At 45.1% G+C, this 20,695-nt stretch overlaps 1 protein-coding gene across 3 annotated transcripts in view; it reads left to right on the top strand.

Moving 5' to 3' along the window:
- gbf1 (golgi brefeldin A resistant guanine nucleotide exchange factor 1) overlaps window positions 1–20,695 on the top strand; it is a 100,760-nt gene that overhangs the window by 69,415 nt on the left and 10,650 nt on the right. For all 3 annotated transcript variants that reach the window (XM_079169071.1, XM_079169069.1, XM_079169070.1), the window contains exons 20-32: window positions 3,700–3,825; window positions 6,294–6,376; window positions 6,680–6,916; window positions 7,482–7,575; window positions 8,872–9,048; window positions 9,202–9,266; window positions 9,560–9,683; window positions 10,817–10,888; window positions 11,043–11,137; window positions 11,243–11,396; window positions 13,981–14,206; window positions 20,045–20,202; window positions 20,424–20,673. In XM_079169071.1, coding sequence (XP_079025197.1) covers window positions 3,700–3,825; window positions 6,294–6,376; window positions 6,680–6,916; window positions 7,482–7,575; window positions 8,872–9,048; window positions 9,202–9,266; window positions 9,560–9,683; window positions 10,817–10,888; window positions 11,043–11,137; window positions 11,243–11,396; window positions 13,981–14,206; window positions 20,045–20,202; window positions 20,424–20,673 — 1,861 coding nt within the window. The remainder of the gene's footprint in view (window positions 1–3,699; window positions 3,826–6,293; window positions 6,377–6,679; window positions 6,917–7,481; window positions 7,576–8,871; window positions 9,049–9,201; window positions 9,267–9,559; window positions 9,684–10,816; window positions 10,889–11,042; window positions 11,138–11,242; window positions 11,397–13,980; window positions 14,207–20,044; window positions 20,203–20,423; window positions 20,674–20,695) is intronic.

Here is a 20,695-nt window from a genome sequence, read left to right as displayed (position 1 = left end):
GTAGTCCACTTCCCACACAAAAGTTGTGATCTATAAAAACAAACTTGACAGGAGAATGTGCACACCTGAAACTTTGACCAATGTGTACGAACATTTTAGAGACGCAGGTGACGTGGTGAAATGAAGCCAGACAGTAGAAATGAAATGTGAGAGGCGTCATTATACGTATAATGACGCCTCTCACACATGTCACTTCATACCTCATGTGTACTTTGCACTTATAACTCCTCTTTATCATAAACAGTATGTAATGTATTAATGAGCTATAACTATTCAGTGCGCACCATTCAATTGTAAAAGATATAAACCAACTCAATATTTCATCAGCGCTTTCTGCTCTCCTCAGAGGAGAGGACAGGGCCGAATCACCAACACTTACTGTATCTTCAGCTGTGGAGATAACGTTATAAAGTGTCAAAGACTTGCAGAACAGACTGTCAAACCTTTTTAAATATTACCACGTATGGCTTTAGTTTAGTTTTGTAGATTGTGGAAATTAGTGTGGAAAATAAAGCCAGTAACAACTCTTGCACAATCACTCCATATCCGTATTATCATATAATACAATCGAGCCAAAACACAAAGGGAAACTCACCGAGCTGTCTGTCCATTTAGCAGCAGCTGAGTAGTGGAGAGGCACAGCAGTGTGTGCACTGGTAGTTCTGTTAGCTGTTAGCTGTTAGTGGTTAGCTGTTAGCTGTTAGCTGTTAGCGGTTAGCGGTTAGCCAAACACAGCGTCCAAAAATAACAATAAAAGTGAGTCACACAGAGCCACACATAACCGCTCCCCAGGCTTATGCCTGGTGGAGATGATAATGGATTGGATTACATTAGACCTGACTTGTATACAAAACTTGAGCTTTATGGACAAAAAGGTTACAACAAACTTACAAAAGCTGAATCAGAGTAATCTTGACTGACGGCAGCATAATCAGAACATGATGGGTGATCTACAGGACCCAGTCAGGATGAGACTAGAGAAACAACCACCAGCCAATGTGTGCTGATTTAGGATTTGCCTGTGTTGACTTGTGTCTTGTGACGCACACACGGAGATGTGGACTCAAGTCACAGGACTTGGCTTTGAGTCAGACTCAAGCTGGACTTGCAACTCTACTTTGACATTTACTCCAGTGGCTTCACTTGGACTTCTGACGTGGAATGACCAAACCCAAAACTGTGCATTGAATTATATCATTGTTTCTCAACTTTATTGATTGGTCCAGTGCTCCAGACACCATGAGACCACAGCATTACTATACAGAACGTATTTGATCACATTGAAACGGAGACAGAATAAACAATAAAAAAAAAACATAAAAAATCCACATTACCAATCACTCACTCACCACTTTATTAGGTACACCTTGCTAGTACTGGGTTGGACCCCTTCTGCCTTCAAAACTGCCTTAATTCTTCGTAGCATAGATTCAACAAGGTGTTGGAAGCATTCCTCACAGATTTTGGTCCATATTGACATGATAGCATCACGCAGTTGCTGCAGATTTGTCGGCTGCACATCCATGATGCCAATCTCCCGTTCCACCATATTCCAAAGGTGCTCTATTGGATTGAGATGTGGTAACTGTGGAGGCCATTGGAGTACAGTGAACTCATTGTCATGTTCAAGAAACCAGTTTGAGATGATTTGAGCTTTGTGACATGCTGCATTATCCTGCTGGAAGTAGCCATCAGAAGATGGGTCACTGTGGTCATAAAGGGATGGACATGGTCAGCAACATTACTCAGGTAGGCCGTGGTGTTTAAACGATGCTCAATTGGTACTAAGAGGCCCAAAGTGTGCCAAGAAGATATCCCCCCCACCATTACACCACCAGCAGCCTGAACCGTTGATACAAGGCAGGATGGATCCATGCTTTCATGTTGTTTACGCCAAATTCTGACCCGACCATCTGAATGTCGCAGCTGAAATCAAGACTCATCAGACCAGGCAATGTTTGTAATCTTCTATTGTCACATGTTGGTGAGCCTGTGAGCCTGTAGCCTCAGTTTCCTGTTCTGAGCTGACAGGAGTGGCCCCCGGTGTGGTCTTCTGCTGCTGTAGCCCGTCTGCTTCAAGGTTCCACGTGTTGTGCGTTCAGAGATGGGATTCTGCATACTTTGGTTGTAACGAGTGGTTATTTGAGTTACTGTTGCCTTTCTATCATCTCCAACAACTCTGCCCATTCTTCTCTGACCTCTGACATCAACAAGGCATTTCGTCCACACAACTGCTGCTCACTGGATGTTTTCTCTTTTTTGGACCGTTCTCTGTAAACCCTAGAGATGGTTATGCGTGAAAATCCCAGATCAGCAGTTTTTGAAATACTCAGACCAGCCCGTCTGGCACCAACAACCATGGTGCGTTCAAAGTCACTTAAATCCCCTTTCTTCCCCATTCTGATGCTCGCTTTGAACTTCAGCAAGCCGTCTTCACTGCATTGAGTTGCTGCCATGTGATTGGCTGATTAGCTATTTGTGTTATCAAGCAATTGAACAGGTGTGCCTAATAAAGTGGCCGGTGAGTGTATATGATATAAAAGTGCCAGTGACCAGGTAAGAGGCCTGTTGATGAAGGTGCATGTTTTACAGGCTGATGGTTTGAGGAGTAAAGGAGTTCGTATGTCTACTTATTCCGATTTTTTAATGAAGAGGTCTCTTTCCCCGGCTCAGGTTGCTGCTGTGTCTAAAATTGGAGTGAAGGTTTGATGTACATGCTAGGGGCTATTTCTTGGTCAGTGCCTATGATTTTTCCTGCTGTACTGATTTGACTTTGCGGCCTGGTTTGGTCCTGTTTGTGCTCATTACCACTCTCACAACATTCTGACTTTAAATCAAACCAGCAGGAGTTTGTCCTTTTAAGGCTTCCAGAAATGGTTATTTGCATGTAGCATTCATGGTCTTTTCACAGCTATGGCTTAAGCTAACATTAGCTAAGATATAGCATTTAGTAGTTCACTTTTGCAAACTTAAAATCAATGGGCCAACACATTCAGTGAGGTAACGAAATCTTTGCATTCAGTATTCTGTTGCCTGAATGTGAACCAACAATGTGTCATCGATGGGTGGCCAGCTTTAGAGGGAGCCGAACTTTGCCGCCATTTCTAATTGCATTATCACATGTTCAGGACTCCAAACACTAAGTCTACAAATGGACTTCTCCTTCATCAGTTAATTCCAGCTGTGTAAAGTTGGTGAACATATGAATCAAACACTGACACATGATTGACCCTGCAGGTTATAGTGGGAGGATGACATAAGTGTTAACACAGGCGCACACACACATATACACAATGATGGGCCATCTCCACAAGGGGGAACATTTGTCTTCTGAAAATAGCAGAAGGAGCCATGTGACTTGGAAACTATTTCAAGTAATGTCCTTTTCTTAGGCTGACTACATACAAGTGGCCTTGAGAGAGTTGATGAGTCATTTTAGGTGGCGACTCTGTAAAAGAATGTTCCACTCTATGGGCTCACTGTGATCATGTCAGCAGCATGTGCAAGGTTAGATTCTGTCTAGGAACAAAGTGGTCTGTCCTGAAGTAATGGACAGTGAAACATGTAGCCCACTGTTTATCCCGTGTGTGTGTGTGTGTGTGTGTGTGTGTGTGTGTGTGTGTGTGTGTGTGTGTGTGTGTGTGTGTGTGTGTGTGTGTGTGTGTGTGTGTGTGTGTGTGTGTGTGTGTGTGTTTGTAGAAAGTCAACGGCTCTCCCTTCATGACCAACGATGCAGGCTTCGCCTTGGCCTACGCTGTCATAATGCTGAACACTGACCAGCATAACAACAATGTCCGCAAGCAGAATATCCCCATGACTATAGAGGTGAGTGATCTCTCTCTCACTCTCACACACACACTCAGGTTTCTGTGGAAGACCTACCTACTACGACATTGCTTTTGGAAAAATCTTTGACCAGACCTCCATTGTATTATGTTGCGGCCCAACTTTCAGAGGTGCTTCTTCCAAAACCTGGGTACAAAAAGCATCCAGTCTCACGTCACTCAGGAAGAAGTGAGAACATGTTTGTGTTTGATTTGGGTAATTTGCCTTGCGTATTTCCATTTCCAATCCTTTGGTCAATAAGCGTTGAACGTTTCAGTGTAAGAATATGCTGGTGATGAAGGAGCTGTGAAAAGTCACTGCCAATGTGCTCTGTTAAGTCATGCGAAATATACTCTGAACTTTGGGGAATAGTTCAACTAGAAATACCTCTGGTGTGAGATAGAGGCTGGGCTAGAGTCGTCTTCTATCGTAATGAAAGTGTCACTCTTATTTGATGTGGTCGTGTCCTGCAGGACTTTTTGTTCCTGTCAAAGCTGCATCAGCTCGCGCTTGGCCTCTGCAGACAGTGAGCGAGCTGGAGGAGTTTATACTCTATAGGCTGCATTATTCTCCGAAACACCAGAGGGTGTACAAACAAAATGTACTGTGAAGAATCAAAAAGACAGCGAGTGTAACTCAGAGATATGACCATAGACTACCGGCAAAACCATATAAACCAACCTCCATATCTGTAAACTCATATTCATGGACTACTTTACTGTCTTTGTACAAGCCCTGTAAAGAAAAAGTAAAGTATCACATGTATTATAAAGAAGCAACGGTTTAATATCCTGTAAACAATTTGATTTGGTTGGAAAATATTTCCTCAAACGTAGATTTTTAAGACCTCCTGTCTCTAAATCATTTAAAAGTGAATTGGTCTTCTCTGTATAATCCCTAGACTTGTAAATAGTGTTTTTATCAGTGAACTATTTGTGACAGTCATGTAATCACGCACGCCAAGTTACAAACATTCAGAGGTGCACGAGCAAGCGCCTCCACCCCTTACCTCCAGCTGTGATTACGTCATTTCTGGCATCGTAAGCTTCACTACGGCATGTATAAACTAAGCTTTGGATGGCATACAACTGTACCTTTGTCTATAACAAATGTTAGTTTGCAGATTAAATTCAGAAAAGGAATCAAAGCTGTGTTGAATTCATATTTGTATGTTTTCTCTCACTGGGCATTCCTCTGCTCAGAAAGCCAACAGCTGTAGACAGAGGTGTTCTGTCTGATAGGAGAACTCATCCTAAACGGGGGGGGTGGTCTCTCTCTCGGTCTCTCTTCATCTGCTGTCTCTGTTTTCTCTGTCCTTGATTGACGGTGGCTGAAGACTAAACAGAGCCTCTGGGCAGCCTGTGAACAGTTTGTGGGTGGGCCACTCTCACTGACCAACAATAGCAAGCACTTGCTTTGCTCTCCGTCTCGCTCTCTTTTAAGTACACATACTTTGTAGAAATGCTCTGTCTTGAGTCGAGTCATACCTCATCACGCAGCTGGTGTTGTATGGTGTTTAAATGATCCCTACACATTCCTAAAAGGTCAGTTGTGGTTTGATGAAGAAGGCTCATTGACCTCCAGGCTCAGACAACAGGCAGAGGCTTTCACACAATAGTTTGGTGAGGGCCAATAAAAGTGGCGCCAAGCACTGCAGTTACTTAGCAGCTTGCAATGTGTAGTATTCACCAGAGCATGTGTCGGCAGTGGGGTTATTTTTGAAATGGGAAAACTATGCCCAGCATCACTGTGTAAATCAGATCCTATTCCCGAGCATCTGACAAAGAGATGGCATGTGTTCAGTGAGGTGCAGGTAAGGTCAGTCTCTAAACTTCATTTGGTCCATAAAATACAGCACGCTGCTGGGTTTTTGCAGCCTGTTTGTACCAGCAGCTGCTCCAAGAGCTGCTCTGAGTGTGAGACAGTGCGAGTCCCTGATACTGTATGAGCATAACGGATAGAAATAGATAATAGAGCTCTGATCCTCGGAGGCCTCCTGCTGTCTGTGGCTCTCTCTGCCGGTGTTTATTTCCCTGCAGAGAAACTCCTGTTTCCTCTCCTCTTACCTGCCAGTAGGACAAACCCGGACTTGTCGAGGCATAAAATCGAGCCTTGAGGTCGTCAGTCATCACAGGGTGGTTCTGTTTATTTACAGGAGGCTCTTGGCTCTAATCCCTGTTTTCTTAACGCTGCAGCTAAAGCGTATTAAGTGACACACAGCGAGTGTGTTTCCACACAAAGCCCTTTAATTGTGTGTTGCTGAATGCTCAGTTAACGAAGCACTGAATGCCAGAGGCTTTGGTGTCTGAGCTAAGCTCCCGTGTTGAGATGCATTGACTGACATGTTGATGGTGGAGAAATGACCATTTGTCTCCTAGAATCATGTGAGGTGTTTGATTTAAGTTTCTGCCAGAGAAATAAAGCAGATTAGTTCCACAGCTAACTGCACTTTTTTTCTCTTTATATAGCAATTCAAGAAAAATCTGAAGGGAGTAAATGGAAATAAAGACTTTGACCAGGACATGTTGGAGGATCTTTACAATGCTATCAAGTAAGCTGCCATCACACAACTGTATGTACTGTATGTATCATATATGTATGTCATAGCTCAAAGATAGTCATTCTATAACCATATATAATCTTCTTATTGGAGAATCTGGAAATGACAATGTTTGTCAATTTTGTTAAATATATGACTCAAATAATTGATGGATTATCTAAATTTTGCAGATACACTTTGTGTAAATCCATTAATTGTCACATTTTTTCAGCTCTAACCAAAAGCTGGTATTGGATGTCTGGTCAGAGACATAATGGTTCGTAATTCATGAGCTGAGATATTTGTCCTCTGCAGGAATGAGGAGATTGTGATGCCAGATGAGCAGTCAGGGTTAGTGAAGGACAACTATGTATGGAGTGTGCTGCTCCACCGCGGTGCCACACCTGAAGGTGTTTTCCTCCACCTGCCACCCGGCAGCTACGACCATGACTTGTTCACCATGACCTGGGGTCCCACCATCGCTGCCCTCTCTTACGTCTTTGACAAGAGCCTGGACGACAACATCATCCAGAAGGCCATCACTGGCTTCAGGTATACAAGTTTAAAATAGTGGCGGAGCAGGGAGATAGTTTGAATAAGGACCTCAAAGTCTGGGGCCACTGAGGGTCATGTAGAGCGGTTTGATCCCTGGCTCCTGATGTCCGCGTGTCCTTGGGGCGATGCGCTGAACCTCAAGTTGCAAGATACAGGCCAGCGCCTTGTATGGCAGCTCCGTCACCATCTGTGTGTGAGTGTGTGCAAATAGGTAAATGAGAGGCAAATTATAAAGCACTTTGTCCTTTAAGGTAGAAAGCGCTATATAGGTGCAGTGCATTCCCCGTGTACTGCTTTATGTACAGCCATATAAACATCCTCCATATCTTCTACATTGTCTGACCAACCATACCGTGTTTACTGAGTAGATGCTGAGAATCAAACTCTTCCTCAGCCTGATGAGATGTTTGTCTCTACTGGAAGTATTGTCTCATATTTACTTAAGTATCCACAGAAATCTAGTCGTTGTTAAAACATGAATCATTTTACATCCATAATAATGAAATATAAAGCAAAATGTTATTCAGTGTTTTAGGTTTTCTGTGTCTTTCTTTCATTGCAGGAAGTGTGCCATGATAGCAGCTCACTATGGCTTCAGTGATGTTTTTGACAATTTGATCATCTCCCTCTGCAAGTTTACCACTCTGAGCAGCGAGGTGAGAAAGCAGTCCACAACAGCTTGTTGTGCTGATGTGGTCAGGGTTGTTGTCATGTGGACATCAATCTTCCGGTTGCAGTTAAAGCTGACATTTTTCACATGGGAACATAGTGCAGTGAAATGTTATTTTAAGAGCTCCAGAGATAACAATCATAAATTGTTTTGATTATAATTTGAGCTAAGTATGGTGACCTTCTGATATGTTGTCTTTAATTAGATTTGGTTAAATATTATCGATCAATGCTGTACTTAATGTGGCTCAGAAACACAGACAAGACAGAAAAAGTAAGGTATATATTTAATTGTTTTGTTTTAGTCACACAGGTTGCAAATGCACACAGACACACGTACACTACCGTTCAAATGTTTGGGGTCACTTAGAAATGTCCTTATTTCTCAAAGAAAAGCACTGTTTCTTTCAATGAAGATAACATTAAATTAATCAGAAATACACTCTATACATTGTTAATGTGGTTAATGACTATTCTAGGTGTAAACGTCTGGTTTTAATGAAATATCTACATAGGAGTATCTGGAGCATCATATTTGTGGGTTGGATTATACTCTCAACATGGCCAGAAAAAGAGAACTTTCATGTGAAACTCGCCAGTCTATTCTTGTTCTTAGAAATGAAGCTATTCCATGCGAGAAATTGCGAAGAAACTGAAAATTGACACAAAATTGTCTGGGTGACCCCAAACTTTTGAACGGTTGTGTGCGTGTGCGCGTGTGTGTGTGTGTGTGTGTGTGTGTGTGTGTGTGTGTGTGTGTGTGTGTGTGTGTGTGTGTGTGTGTGTGTGTGTGTGTGTGTGTGTGTGTGTGTGTGTGTGTGTGTGTGTGTGTGTTTTTGTTATAGTAAAATACAAATATGTAGTGCAACAGAGAATGTCATTTTTTTTTTTTATTTGAATGAATTCATCAAATTTTATAAGAAGTTGCTCGTAATTAAGAATCAGTTTGTCAAAACCTGAAAGGTGTTTGGCGCAACCAAACACCTTTCAGCTGTAGAAGGCAAGAGCTACATTTGAAATGCTAGTTTATAGTGACACATACACACACACACATGTGGCTCGGTAATGGCAATAAAGACTTCATGTCTAGACGTGATAATGTGCCGGCTCCTCCTGGGACAATAAAGACGACGTATTCATCAACACCTACCGTAAATGAATGAATGTAATGACAAACAAAATCCTCTCTTGTAACTAAAGCTTTATTAGTTAATATATATAAAGACAGTATCTGTGTCAGAATGTCTGTTGACTGAGTGTTGGTGTGTCTTCTCCCTGTGCAGTCTGTGGAAAACCTCCCTACAGTGTTTGGCAGCAATAATAAAGCACAGACAGCAGCCAAAACGGTGTTTGACCTCTCCCATCGGCACGGCAACATCCTGAGGGAGGGCTGGAAGAACATCATGGACTCCATGCTACAGCTGTTCAGAGCCGAGCTCCTGCCCAAAGCCATGGTGGAGGTCAGGACTACCAAACTCAAAACACTCTTTTCCCACTCTGTCAGTGCTTTGTGATAACACTGCAGATACTGTGGCTTGCAGGCAGAGGGTGCATCCCACATGTTCTGCTGCCATCTACTGTTCACTACTCAAACACTATGCTTGTTGCCTCAGGTGGAGGATTTTGTGGAGCCCAATGGGAAGATTTCTCTTCAAAGAGAGGAAACGCCTTCTAATCGGTACGTGCAAATCTCATCTGCCATCTGTTCATATGTTTACATTAGAGGCTAATGGGAAAATGTTGTCACGGTGTCACAGTGAGATGTTTATCCAGATATAGCTACATTGCTGTGTGTTTGTGGCATCCCTCCAGCCATGTTCCTTTCTCGTTTTTTCATAAAATAAAATGTTTTCATTAATTCCGAGAAGAAGAGACCAGCTTTCTATAATACGAAAAATGTATTTAAAAAAAAACAATCCTGACCGAAAGGGCCAAGAGTAAAACTTAAATGTCTCCTTTGTTGCACGTCAGTGGTGAGTCGGCGGTGTTGAGTTTTGTTAACTGGTTGACGTTGAGTGGAGCCGAGCAGTCAGGACTTAGAGGACCGTCCACGGAAAACCAGGAGGCCAAGCAGGCTGCTGTCCTCTGCATAAAGGTACTACTCAGTAAACACTTGACACGATCTGAAGTTCTGATTAATGATGTTTAGGAAAAATGAAGACACAACGTGCACAACTCCTGATTAGACATAGAAGACTGAGTGCTGGATCCTTAAAGTAGATGATCAAAAAGAAAGACTAGGACATGTGTCGTGCCCGTAAACGTCCACGGTGCAAAATTCAAAAGTCGAGGAGGAGGAATGATGTATAATAAAACATTTGTGTTAAATCTGAGAAATACATTTCAAAAGAAAAGAGTAGTTAAATGCCATAGATAGTAATTAGAAGTCTCATGTTTTGTCTGTGATACTGCAGCTTTCTTGCTGCATGATCACTTGTATTAATGCAGAATAGTGTTTGAGGTATACAGCCAGGTGCATATCTGCTTCACTAGACACAACTACAAATATTGTTCTTGACTATTAAGGCCTGTCCCACACAGGGGGTGTGATAAATAAACCATACGAAAATGCAAAAGCCTTGCCTGATTATATCTTGCATCACAACTATTCACACCAATAATATTCAATGAAAGGTCAGAATAGATTTGTGGACCAACGACGAGGATCCTACTGACCCAGAGCAGCCTCTGGCAGTCTGTCTGGCTAAATGGATGTATAACCTGAGCTACTGTTAACTATTGTATTGAGTTTCCTTTTAGCCAAAGCTGAATTTGAGTTCCCTCTGGTAAACAGTGACACAGTGTTGGTGTTTTTATTGTGAAAGTAAGAAGGGAAGGAGTGGATCCGGTCTGCGCTGCCTTTGTCAAGGTTGAAGTTTACCGTCTTGGATCTAACCAAGGAGTTCATTCACAGTTCTGAAGCTTCTGGCTGAAGCCAGAAATACCGTGAACTGATTGGAAAGACATCATTTGTGTCTATGAGAGACAGAAGGACTTGCTCCACAAGACTGAAACTGGATGTTTCTTCTTTCCAGGGAAATTCATAGAACTGTAAATTAAAATGTCATTATTTTATATTTTTCTACATGACTTTTCTTTCATGCACATAAACGACTGTAACGATTTTGTGATTTAGTTAAATGACTGCATTATTTGTACAATGACTTCACCCATTCCAATAGTATAAGATTGTGTCATCATCACTGATATTTCTGTCTCTCCTTCTAGCAATGTGACCCAGAGAAGCTGATCACAGAGAGTAAATTTCTCCAGCTGGAGTCTCTACAGGAGCTAATGAAGGTTTTTATTAGTTCTTACCAACATTTCTTTCAACATGTATGTAGCTCTTGTCTGGGTGTGTCTTGATTTGAGTTCAGGCTAGTATGGATACATGGCATTTATATCATGGTTAGGTCATAAAGACAATAAAAGCAAACCAGATTCTCCTATGCAGGCTCTGATATCAGTCACCCCAGATGAAGAGACTTATGATGAAGAGGATGCTGCCTTCTGCTTGGAGATGTTGCTGCGTATCATTCTGGAGAACCGGTAGGAATTGGAATCTGTCAATAATCCATTCACAGCACAGTCCCAGGTGTTGTCTGAGTCATTGAACATCTCTGTCTCTCCGTGTGTGTGTGTGTGTGTGTGTAGAGACCGTGTGTCGTGTGTGTGGCAGATGGTACGAGACCATCTCTGCCATCTTTGTGTCCACCCCAACGAGAGCTGCTTCCTAGTGGAGAGGGCTGTGGTGGGACTCCTTCGGCTCGCAATCCGCCTGCTACGACGAGAAGACATCAGCTCTCAGGTACACACACACACACACACACCTGGACTCAAACACTGCAGCAGAGTTGGTGTGATGTTACTGGATGAGATAATCATCTCAGGTCAGCAGACTGTCACAGTGGTCAGACTGAAAGGTCAGCTTACATCCGAACAGCAGGTTGTGTTTGTCCGCAGACGGGTCTTGTTGATCTCCTTTACCAACACTCTGACTTTGTGATTGATTGTCTGCTTCAAGCCTATCTTTTAAGTCTAAATCAGGCAGTCTCTGCAGCCTGAGGACACCAACTCTGGTCTGGCTTTGATTCACAGCTGATTCAGTGGGTTTTTATCTCATTTCTTATTATTTCCCAAACACACTCATGTCAAAATGCTGCTGAATACACTGCTTCCATTTCAATGCTCGGACTTCTTGAGTAAGCATGTACGTTGATTGGTGCCCACCTCCTGTTCTGCTATTGGTCAGGAGAACTGCTCTGACAATGACCTTCTGTCAACAAAGTGGAGCATGATGTTCAATAAGCTATCCAATGACTGTCTTAGGACAGAGCAGTTCTGAGAAAAGCCAAGTTCACCCAACACCACTTTGAAAGTGTTCAGATCGCTGAACTGGTCTCACTTTGAAACTTACTTTCTTGTAATCTCTTGAGCTCATTGTGGTTTTCACACTATTCCATTCAATTTTATTTATACAGCCCAACATCACACATTTGTGGTATTAGGCTATAGCGTAGTTGGGTTTGTTGATGTCATAGTTGGCGTGCACATGTTCACAAAGTAGCCTGTTTCCACAGGTCTTTACTATTTTCCCTATGTAGATCAGTAATGACTTGTGTTATGTTTGTTCATGCAAACATCCAACACTAGCTGCAACAGTAACTTTGGTCTTTGTTGCAAATGCAACACATAGCACAACGAGGTACAGGTGACCCTTCCTCCAGGACTCCCCTCCATCCGTGTCTCACGCTCTCATTGGCTGTAGCTGACAGACTCCCCAACAGGTCCAGATACTGAGTCTGCTACGTATCTAGAATGTGCCATCGATGCGTCGACGAGTCTCTCGGCTCACGTCTGTCAACAGTTGACACGTAGCGCTCGAGCACGATGTGCGACCACAGATTCTCTGATTGGCGAGCGGGAAATCAAGGCTAAAGTCGTGTAGTGTGAACTAGACATAATGGAAGACTGTGACTGTGCAGCCCAATGTGCACAGACTAAACCAAGCGTGCATCACCTGAGCTGGAAACGATTTTTGAAGGATGTTCTCAGCGTTCACATGGACAGTAGAGGAGTTAGTTATGCTGCTGCCCTCTGTGAAGTACAAGCAACAGTACACACTTGATAAAGCTATTGTTCAAGTCTACATGGCTGTTTGATCAATCAGACACTCTGTTGCACATGTTCCTTCCCTACCCCGAATACACACACATGTGGTGGAAAATAATCTTTTTAGCTTCCCTGTGAGAAATAACCAAGATGAGAAAACTCTTAAATATAAAAACATATCTATTGAACAGACACTAATAATAATTCAGCTGAATGGATAGAGCTCTTTCCCCCCAGATGGTTCGGAGGTCTAACAACAATGAATTGTTAAAACTGAGTATATATGCACATTAGTATTGTTGGCGGCGTCTGCAAAAATGCAGGTTTAAGCGATAATAAGTTATAACTAAAAGAATGATATGATACATTTCAACACACACACACACACACACACACACTCGCACTCTCTGTAGATCATTAAACTCAATCCCACACACATCGTCCTGCCACAAATACTCACTGGAGCACCACGGGGAGAAGGACTGAGACACTGCTGGTTTTGGTCTGTTGATGGGATACAGCAAGCCTTTTCTTCTAACAGGATTACATCAATGACACAACAACCGTAAAAGAGACACAGTCAGACGTTTCAGGTGGGTTGTCACCAGGGTCATTAAGCTAATGTTGCATTCAGTCATTAAGTCAGGGGGTCACTGACAATACGGGTCAGTCATGTTGTCATGATAACATTGATGACCTACAGTATGATATAGTGAGGCTTTCATACTCATTTTTATTGGATTGCACCAGATAATCCAGGTGTTGATGTTTAGTATCCACCCTACTGTTCCAAATAGAATCCTGTCTGAGCACTGATATCATGAAAACTCTTCCATTGGGTCCAAACAAAGACTGAGACATATGTGCTGATAAGCAGGTAATCTAGAGCTGACCTGACCTCATATTAGGAGGGTGACCTACATTTAAACCCATCATCTAATACTCTGAAATCAGCTTTGCATCTCAACACTGTTTTTGTGTTTTGTTGTGTTTGAAATCTTATTCCTATATAAAAGTCAAATTCACAGAATGCTTACAAAAAGGTTATTATTAAAGTCATAAAAGTGGGGATCTACCATTTCCATTTAGTCACATGGTATTTCACCTTTTTACATGCATATTTCAGATTGATTTATCAAAATACATTTTCACTTAGAAGAGTGTTTGTAATGTTTGCAAGTAATAAAGAAAAAACAAGAAAGAATGAAAATGTTTGAATTTGATATTTGACCAGATTCTATTCCTGCCCTGATCTTCTCTCTCCATGTCTACACCCACAGGTTCTCCTTTCCCTGCGTCTCCTGCTGATGATGAAACCTCCCGTGTTGTCCCGGGTCAGTAGGGAGGTGGCCTTTGGCCTCCATGAGCTGCTGAAGACTAATGCAGCCAACATCCACAGCACAAACGACTGGTTCACGCTCTTCTCCTTGCTGGAGTGCATCGGAGCCGGAGTGAAACCACCCGCCTCCTTCCAGCTCGCTTCCACCACTTCTGACAACGACACAGGTGCAATACTTCTCTCCACATCATCAGGTTGACTTCATTCGATTTTGGTGACCACTGAAGACTGTCGTCCTTGTCCTTGTCCATGTCGATGTGTCCTTGGTCCTTGGGCAGGACTCTTAACCTGTAGGCTGAGCCTGTGGTGTATGAACGAAAGTTACGAATGTAACTACGGTTCTATGAATCCTGGATGACCGCCAGAGGCAGTGTTTAACACTGGATGACTTATATCAACAGAGTCATGAGGAATCACCATAACTACCTCGTATAGCTCCGGCAGAGAAATTGGCCAAAGAACCCTCCCCAGTGGGTGAGGGGTGGCAACCTTAAGTCTGTAGTGTTTGGTGAATGTGCTCGGTGATGCCCATGAGGCCGCAGCACATAGATCCTCCACAGGCACACCTCTCAGTGTTGCCCCTGACGTGGAGACACCTTTGGTAGAGTGGCCCTTCACCCTGGATGGCCGAGCACGGTCGCTCGCCTTGTATGTATAGGCAATGGCCTCCACTATCCAGTGGGATAGGCGCTGTTTTTCTTTTAGAAGGAGCACAGCCCTTCTTAGGCTCACCATAACTGACAAAGAGCTGCTCCGACCGCCGTATGCCGGCGGTGGCTTCCACATAAGCTCTGAGAGCCCGCACTGGGCACAGCAGCCTTGACCTCTCCCCTCCTGATGGGAGGGTCAAACTGCGTGAGCTGGATAGGCTGGTTGATATGTGAGCGTGTCAACACCTTTGGGAGAAAACGCTGCATTAGGCCACAAAGTGACACCCAAGCCATCTGAGTTCCACCTCAGACCTGATTCTTTCACCGGAGAAAAAAACATTTTGGCCGATAGCCATCTCGGCTCCACCTGTGCCAGGGGTTCAAAAGGAGACAAGCATAGGGTATTTAGTACCAAGGGTAGGTCCCATGCAGGGGCCTTCGGGGGACGCAATTGCAGAGCCCCTTAGGAAGAGGAACGCCAGTCTGTGGCTCTCTCCTGTGTCATTGTCGACCTTAGTATGCTGCCCCGAGATAGCGGCCACGTATACCTCCAAGGGTTAGAGGGAGACCGGCCCTTATCTAGAAGGGACTGTAAAAAACTCAGTACAGCAGGCACGGGGCACTGTACTGGGACATTGTTCTGAGCGGCACACCAGTCAGAAAACAGCTTCCACCTGTTTTTGTACTGCAGATGGGTAGATCGCGCCCTGGCATTCAGAATAGTCAGTCTGACTGGTTCTATGCAGCCACTCAGCATCTGGTCGGGCCAGACCCATAGTTTAAAGCGGCAGGGATTGGGATACCAAGTCCGACCTTCTAGTTGCAACAGGAGGTCCCTCCTGTCGGGGAAGAACTCTGAGAAGCATTGGCAAGATCAGAGGGTATGGTGGAAAGGCATAAAGAAGATCCTCTGGCCACGTGTGAGTCAGGGCATCTTGATCCAGAGGACTGGTCCTCTCCGTCAGGGAGAACCAGTGGGGGCAGTGGGTCGACATCACGTCTGGATGTAGCCGCCACTCTCCCGGTGGAGGCATGTGACTGAACAGGAAAACCACAACCTGGTTCCGTTCTCCTGGTGGGTACATTGCCCGAAGGCTGGTCAGGCGAGGGGCCGCCCAAGTCAGAAGGGCACGGTGATCCCTGTAGCAACTTCTGCAGATCTGGTGCCCCCTTGATGGTTTATGTGAAAACACAGCAGAGGTACATGCTTTCCCTTCAAATATGGGAGGAAGTGTTTGAGCACTTAGCTCTAGAACATTGGCTTGCCCCTGAGGTCTTTGAGCAGACAACTGCCCCCAAGCAGTCCTGTTCTGTCACACTGCACCTTGAGAGGCAGGTATCTGTTGTGACAATCTCCCGGCGGAATGGAACCGAGCCCATGGGGCCACTGTTTGCCAGATATGCACTCTCCCTCCATGGGGATAGAGTGAGTAGGCACTGTTTTGATACTATTATTGCCCTGTCTGTGCCACTTGGCATCCAAGTGAAGGCTGTTCAGCCATCAGCAAACCCAAGGGAACGACAGTCGAGACAGCTGTCAGTTTACCCAATAGGCGGAGAAAAGGATGTAGGGCAACTGTCTGCCCCCCGGAAGAGGTTGTGGGGGATCTTGTCCATAGGCTTGGGCAACAGATAGGCCCTCATAGGGCCACACTAATGAAGGTTATGCTCTGAAGAGGGCTCAGGTAGCTCCTCTCCATGTTCACCTTGAAGCCCCACCGGGCCACGTGAGAGAAGGCGAGCAGTGTCGTGAGGTGCCTGAAGCCGGGATGGCGCACAGGTCAGCCAGTCGTCTAATTACAGCAGTACTTTCACGCCCTGTGATTGCAGGGGAAAAGGACAGCAGTAACACACCTTCTGAACACCCGTGGGAAGAAGGGAGAGTCCGAATGGAAGCACCCTGGACTGAAAGTGGCGGCCTCAAAGGCGAAACGAAGAAGCTGCCTGTGGTGATGCACCACGGGAACATGGGAATAGGCGTCGACAGACGTGAACCACTCTCCCTTGGGAATCTGCTGCTGGGAGAAAAAAACCGACAGCCGGCCCGGAGACCCAGTCTCCTGGCCCCCCTGCCTCTGGAGGTTATGGAGGTGACTGTCAGTCCCCAAGTTCGGAGATTGCCCGGCGGGGACTTAGGTAGGGTTGTATTGGTAGCTGGCCGGCCTCTCAGCGAGACGCTGAGGCCTGTGGCGGCTACTGGGGTAAGCTGGAGGCTGACAAAACGGCCTTGGGGAACCAAGTGGGACCCCTAGGTCTGCGGGGTACAGGCATGTCCCTGTGAAGACAAGAGAACTGCTGCCTGGTCTGGCTAGCAGTTCGCTGAAGCGCCTGTATAGCAGCTGACCCGAACAGCTCACCAGGTTTGAACCTGGCGGAGAGTCTGGACCAGGGTGGACATCATACATCCAAGTCCATGAGCGCAAATGCCTGTAATGAAGCCTCACTTAGGCTGGAGGCGAAAGCGTCGAAAGTAGCCTGCTGCAGAGAAGCTGCGAGGGCAAGCATGAGGTGGGACAGGGAGTTGCCGATACAGTCCACAGTGCTGCTGTGTCATAAGCCCTGGATAGCAGGTCATCCTTGACCCAATGTTGGGATCGAGGGCACCTGGCACCGGGCCTCAGATTCTCCTCAGGGGAAAACTATGAGGGACACAATAGTCAGCTAAATGGCTGGCATACATGCAAGGCCAAATTTTGCCAGCTCCTGCATGGCCGTCAGGTTCGGCCATCTGATGTAAGGCAGGAGAGAGCCCTGGTGTCTCTCCAGCATGCATGCAACTCCCTTAGATATTCCTCGAAGGGAGGAACAAAAAAGGTGGTGAGGGCGGGAAGGCGCCTGAAGAAGGCACTCGCAGGCGGAAGTTCCGGCTGCTGTGTATTCCACTGCAGGCGTGCCAGTGCCATGCAAAATGATCAGGGTAGGTTGAGCTGGATTCAGCTGTCCTGACAGGGGGAGGTAAAACTCAAGCATCAGGTGTTCCATTTCAGCCAGCCTAGCAGACCTTACTGCTCAAGGCATGATGCCGCAGGTCCTGCCTGGGTTCTCCGAGAGGCCCTCCCTCAGATACTCGAGGCTAAGGCAAGAGGTCATGGCCGTCCCCAGGCTGAAGAGGAGCTATACAGGTCCTACAGCCGGGAGAGTTTAACATGGCCGCGATTCTGGGGGAACCCATGTCCCACTAGTTGATGCGGAATTCCAAGTCAGTCTGAGCGGGAGCGCTCTGATGAATGTTGAGAGAACAGGCAGGGGGCAGTGAGAGGGGAGTGATCTCTACGGACACTCTCTTCACTTGGGCAGTCGCAGATATTGGTGACCCACCAGTTAGCTTGAGCGAGAGCACTCTGCCACTGTGGAAACAGGCCAAAAAAACAGTCCTTACAGTGAGAGGGGAGCGAGGGCACTCTCTTCACTAGGACAGTCGCTATAACTAGTGGTGTCCCACCAGTTAGGCTGAGCGAGGACACTCCGCTAACTGTGATAGCCGTAATGTTACAAAATCAATGGACACAATCCCAGTATTAGCTTAGTCTAGTTAGTGTCCCACCAGTTAGCCTGAGTGAGGACACTGCCAACTGCGACAGCCGTAATGCATAAAAAGCATCAATGGACACAGCATCAGTGTTGATTTAGTATAACTAGCATCTCACCAAGTTAGCCTGAGTGAGGACACTCTGCTAACTGTGACAGCCGTAAGGTTACAAAGTTAATGGACACAGTCCCAGTACCAGCTTTATCTAGCTAGCATCTGAGCGAGGACGCTGCTAACTGTGAAATCTGTCAGATGTCAAATTAAATCCCAATGGACACAATGTCAATGTCGATCTAATGGAACTAGTCTCTCACCCAGTTTGCCTGAGCGGAAACACTCTGCTAACTGTGATAGCCGTAATGTTACAAAATCAGTGTACACAATGCTAATGCCGATCTAGTCGAACTAGCATCTCATCAAGTTAGCCTGAGCGAGGACACTGCTAACTGTGATAGCCGTATCTGTGAAGGGCGGAATGACGGCGTAATTCTACGCTCTCGTCGGTATGCCACTCGATTAGCTAGAGCGGAAGCGCTCTGCCAACCATGGAAAACGAACAACTGTAATAGAGAACAATGTTAATCGATCTCACCGATTGCTGTCTTCACGACTTCGGTGGCCCTTATCAGACTGGTGATGACCGATGATAGGGGCGTCCACCAGTCCGGGGCTCAATGGTCCGAACGGCGACAAAACGCCACTCCCTCCTAAGAGGGACAGCTTGTCGCAGCCTTTGGAGGGCGAGATCCGCAACTCCGACCGGTGGTCACAAGGCTACAGCGACAAGCTCCAATATGTCTTGATCGTAGACACATCTTTGTTTAAGCTTATGCTACCATGGTAGCCAACCTGCGTAGCGAGAAGATGAAAAAGGACTGAACTCAGGATGACACCGGAACTTATAGACGACGGGGGGTCATCCGAGGTCACAGGTGACTTTGTTGATATAAATAATCGACCTGCGCAGGCGCGAGACAGAAGATATCCAGTGTTAAACACTGCCTCTGGCGGTCAGTAAGGATGAAATAGAATGAGTTATTTAGTCCTGATGGGCAGGTGGCACCTTGCATGGTAGGCCCTGTTTTCAGTGTGTAAATGGGTGAATGACATGTAGTGTTAAAGCCCTTTGAGTGGTCAGAAGACTAGAATAGCGCTATACAAGTGCAGTACATTTACCATTTACGTCCGTCCCGTTCTTGTGAACGCGATATCTCAACACTTTCTTCAAATTTCCTTTAGAAAGTTTACTTTGTACAGTTTATATTTGACTACTTTCAAGCCAAATGAGGAATTCTCTATCTCCCCACCAGCATTATATTCCTAGCACTGTAGGAAAGATAACAAAGTCCCCAGAAATGACTATTGAACAGTTAGAATAAAGTATGGAAATACATATATCTCCTTCTTGTGTCTGGTGATACTGAGGAGAACAGGTTGGTTTTAATATCTAAATACAAACTGCAGTTCAATCAGTGTAATGGTGGTAAAGAATCTTTGATATTGAAATGTGGACATTCAAACTTTTAAGTGCGTGCTCCCTAACGCTCCTCTTGTTTGTTAATGCAATGCTGTTAATATTTTACAAGGAATGTCTTTTTTTGCATTCACATATTTCTTTTGGACTGTTTGAATATACAATTAGTTGCTTGTTATCCCTCGAAACAGTTCAGCGATTGTCCCAAAAGTTATTTTTGAACTCATAAAAGTTGAGTATTCACCAAACACAAAGTAGTGGCATCTTTCAAAAACTGATTTTGACCCACATTTTTGTCTTGTGTCATGCAGTCAAGAAAATGAAAGTATAATTCTGTACTTTGTGTCTCCAGGAGCCCAGTCAGATAGCGAGCTGCCGTCTCATCATGTTAGTGAAGTGAATTTAGACCGGGGCTACACGTCTGACTCAGGGATCTACACGGAGCACAGCAAGACCAGGATCCCTCGCTCCACGACAGATGTGGATGTAGCAAGCAGTGGATGGCTCGTGGTCAGCGTGCGCACACACACACACACTCACACACACTTACAAAATACCTGAATGATGAGCAGCGAGACATACTGTATATTGTACATGCACAGTCACTGAAACATCCTCAGTCACGTGTTTAGGATCACATTTTCTAACCTTCAAAATAAATGATATTTGTATATTCGTTTGATCAAACTCTGATGCATATTTGTGTGTCTGTGTTTTGTACTTTTGTCCAGGTTGGTAAAGATGACCTGGAGACGAGTAAGAGCTCGCCAGTAAACTCCAAAGCTCAGCTGAATCATCCCCTTGTAAACCAGTACAGTCTGACGCTGGGTCAGGACCTGGGCCAGCACGACACCAAGTCTCTCATCAAGTGTGTAGAGACGCTCTCGTTCATCGTCCGTGATGCCGCCCACGTCACCCCTGACAACTTTGAGCTGTGTGTCAGAGCCATACGAGTGTTTGTGGAGGCCAGCCTCAATGGAGGTGAGACATTTAAAATTTCATA

The sequence above is a fragment of the Pholis gunnellus genome, assembly GCF_910591455.1.
Source record: "Pholis gunnellus genome assembly, chromosome: 11".
Lineage (NCBI taxonomy): Eukaryota > Metazoa > Chordata > Actinopteri > Perciformes > Pholidae > Pholis > Pholis gunnellus.
The sequence above is the reverse complement of the archived record's forward strand: the minus strand, read 5'-3'. Positions and strand labels throughout refer to the sequence as shown.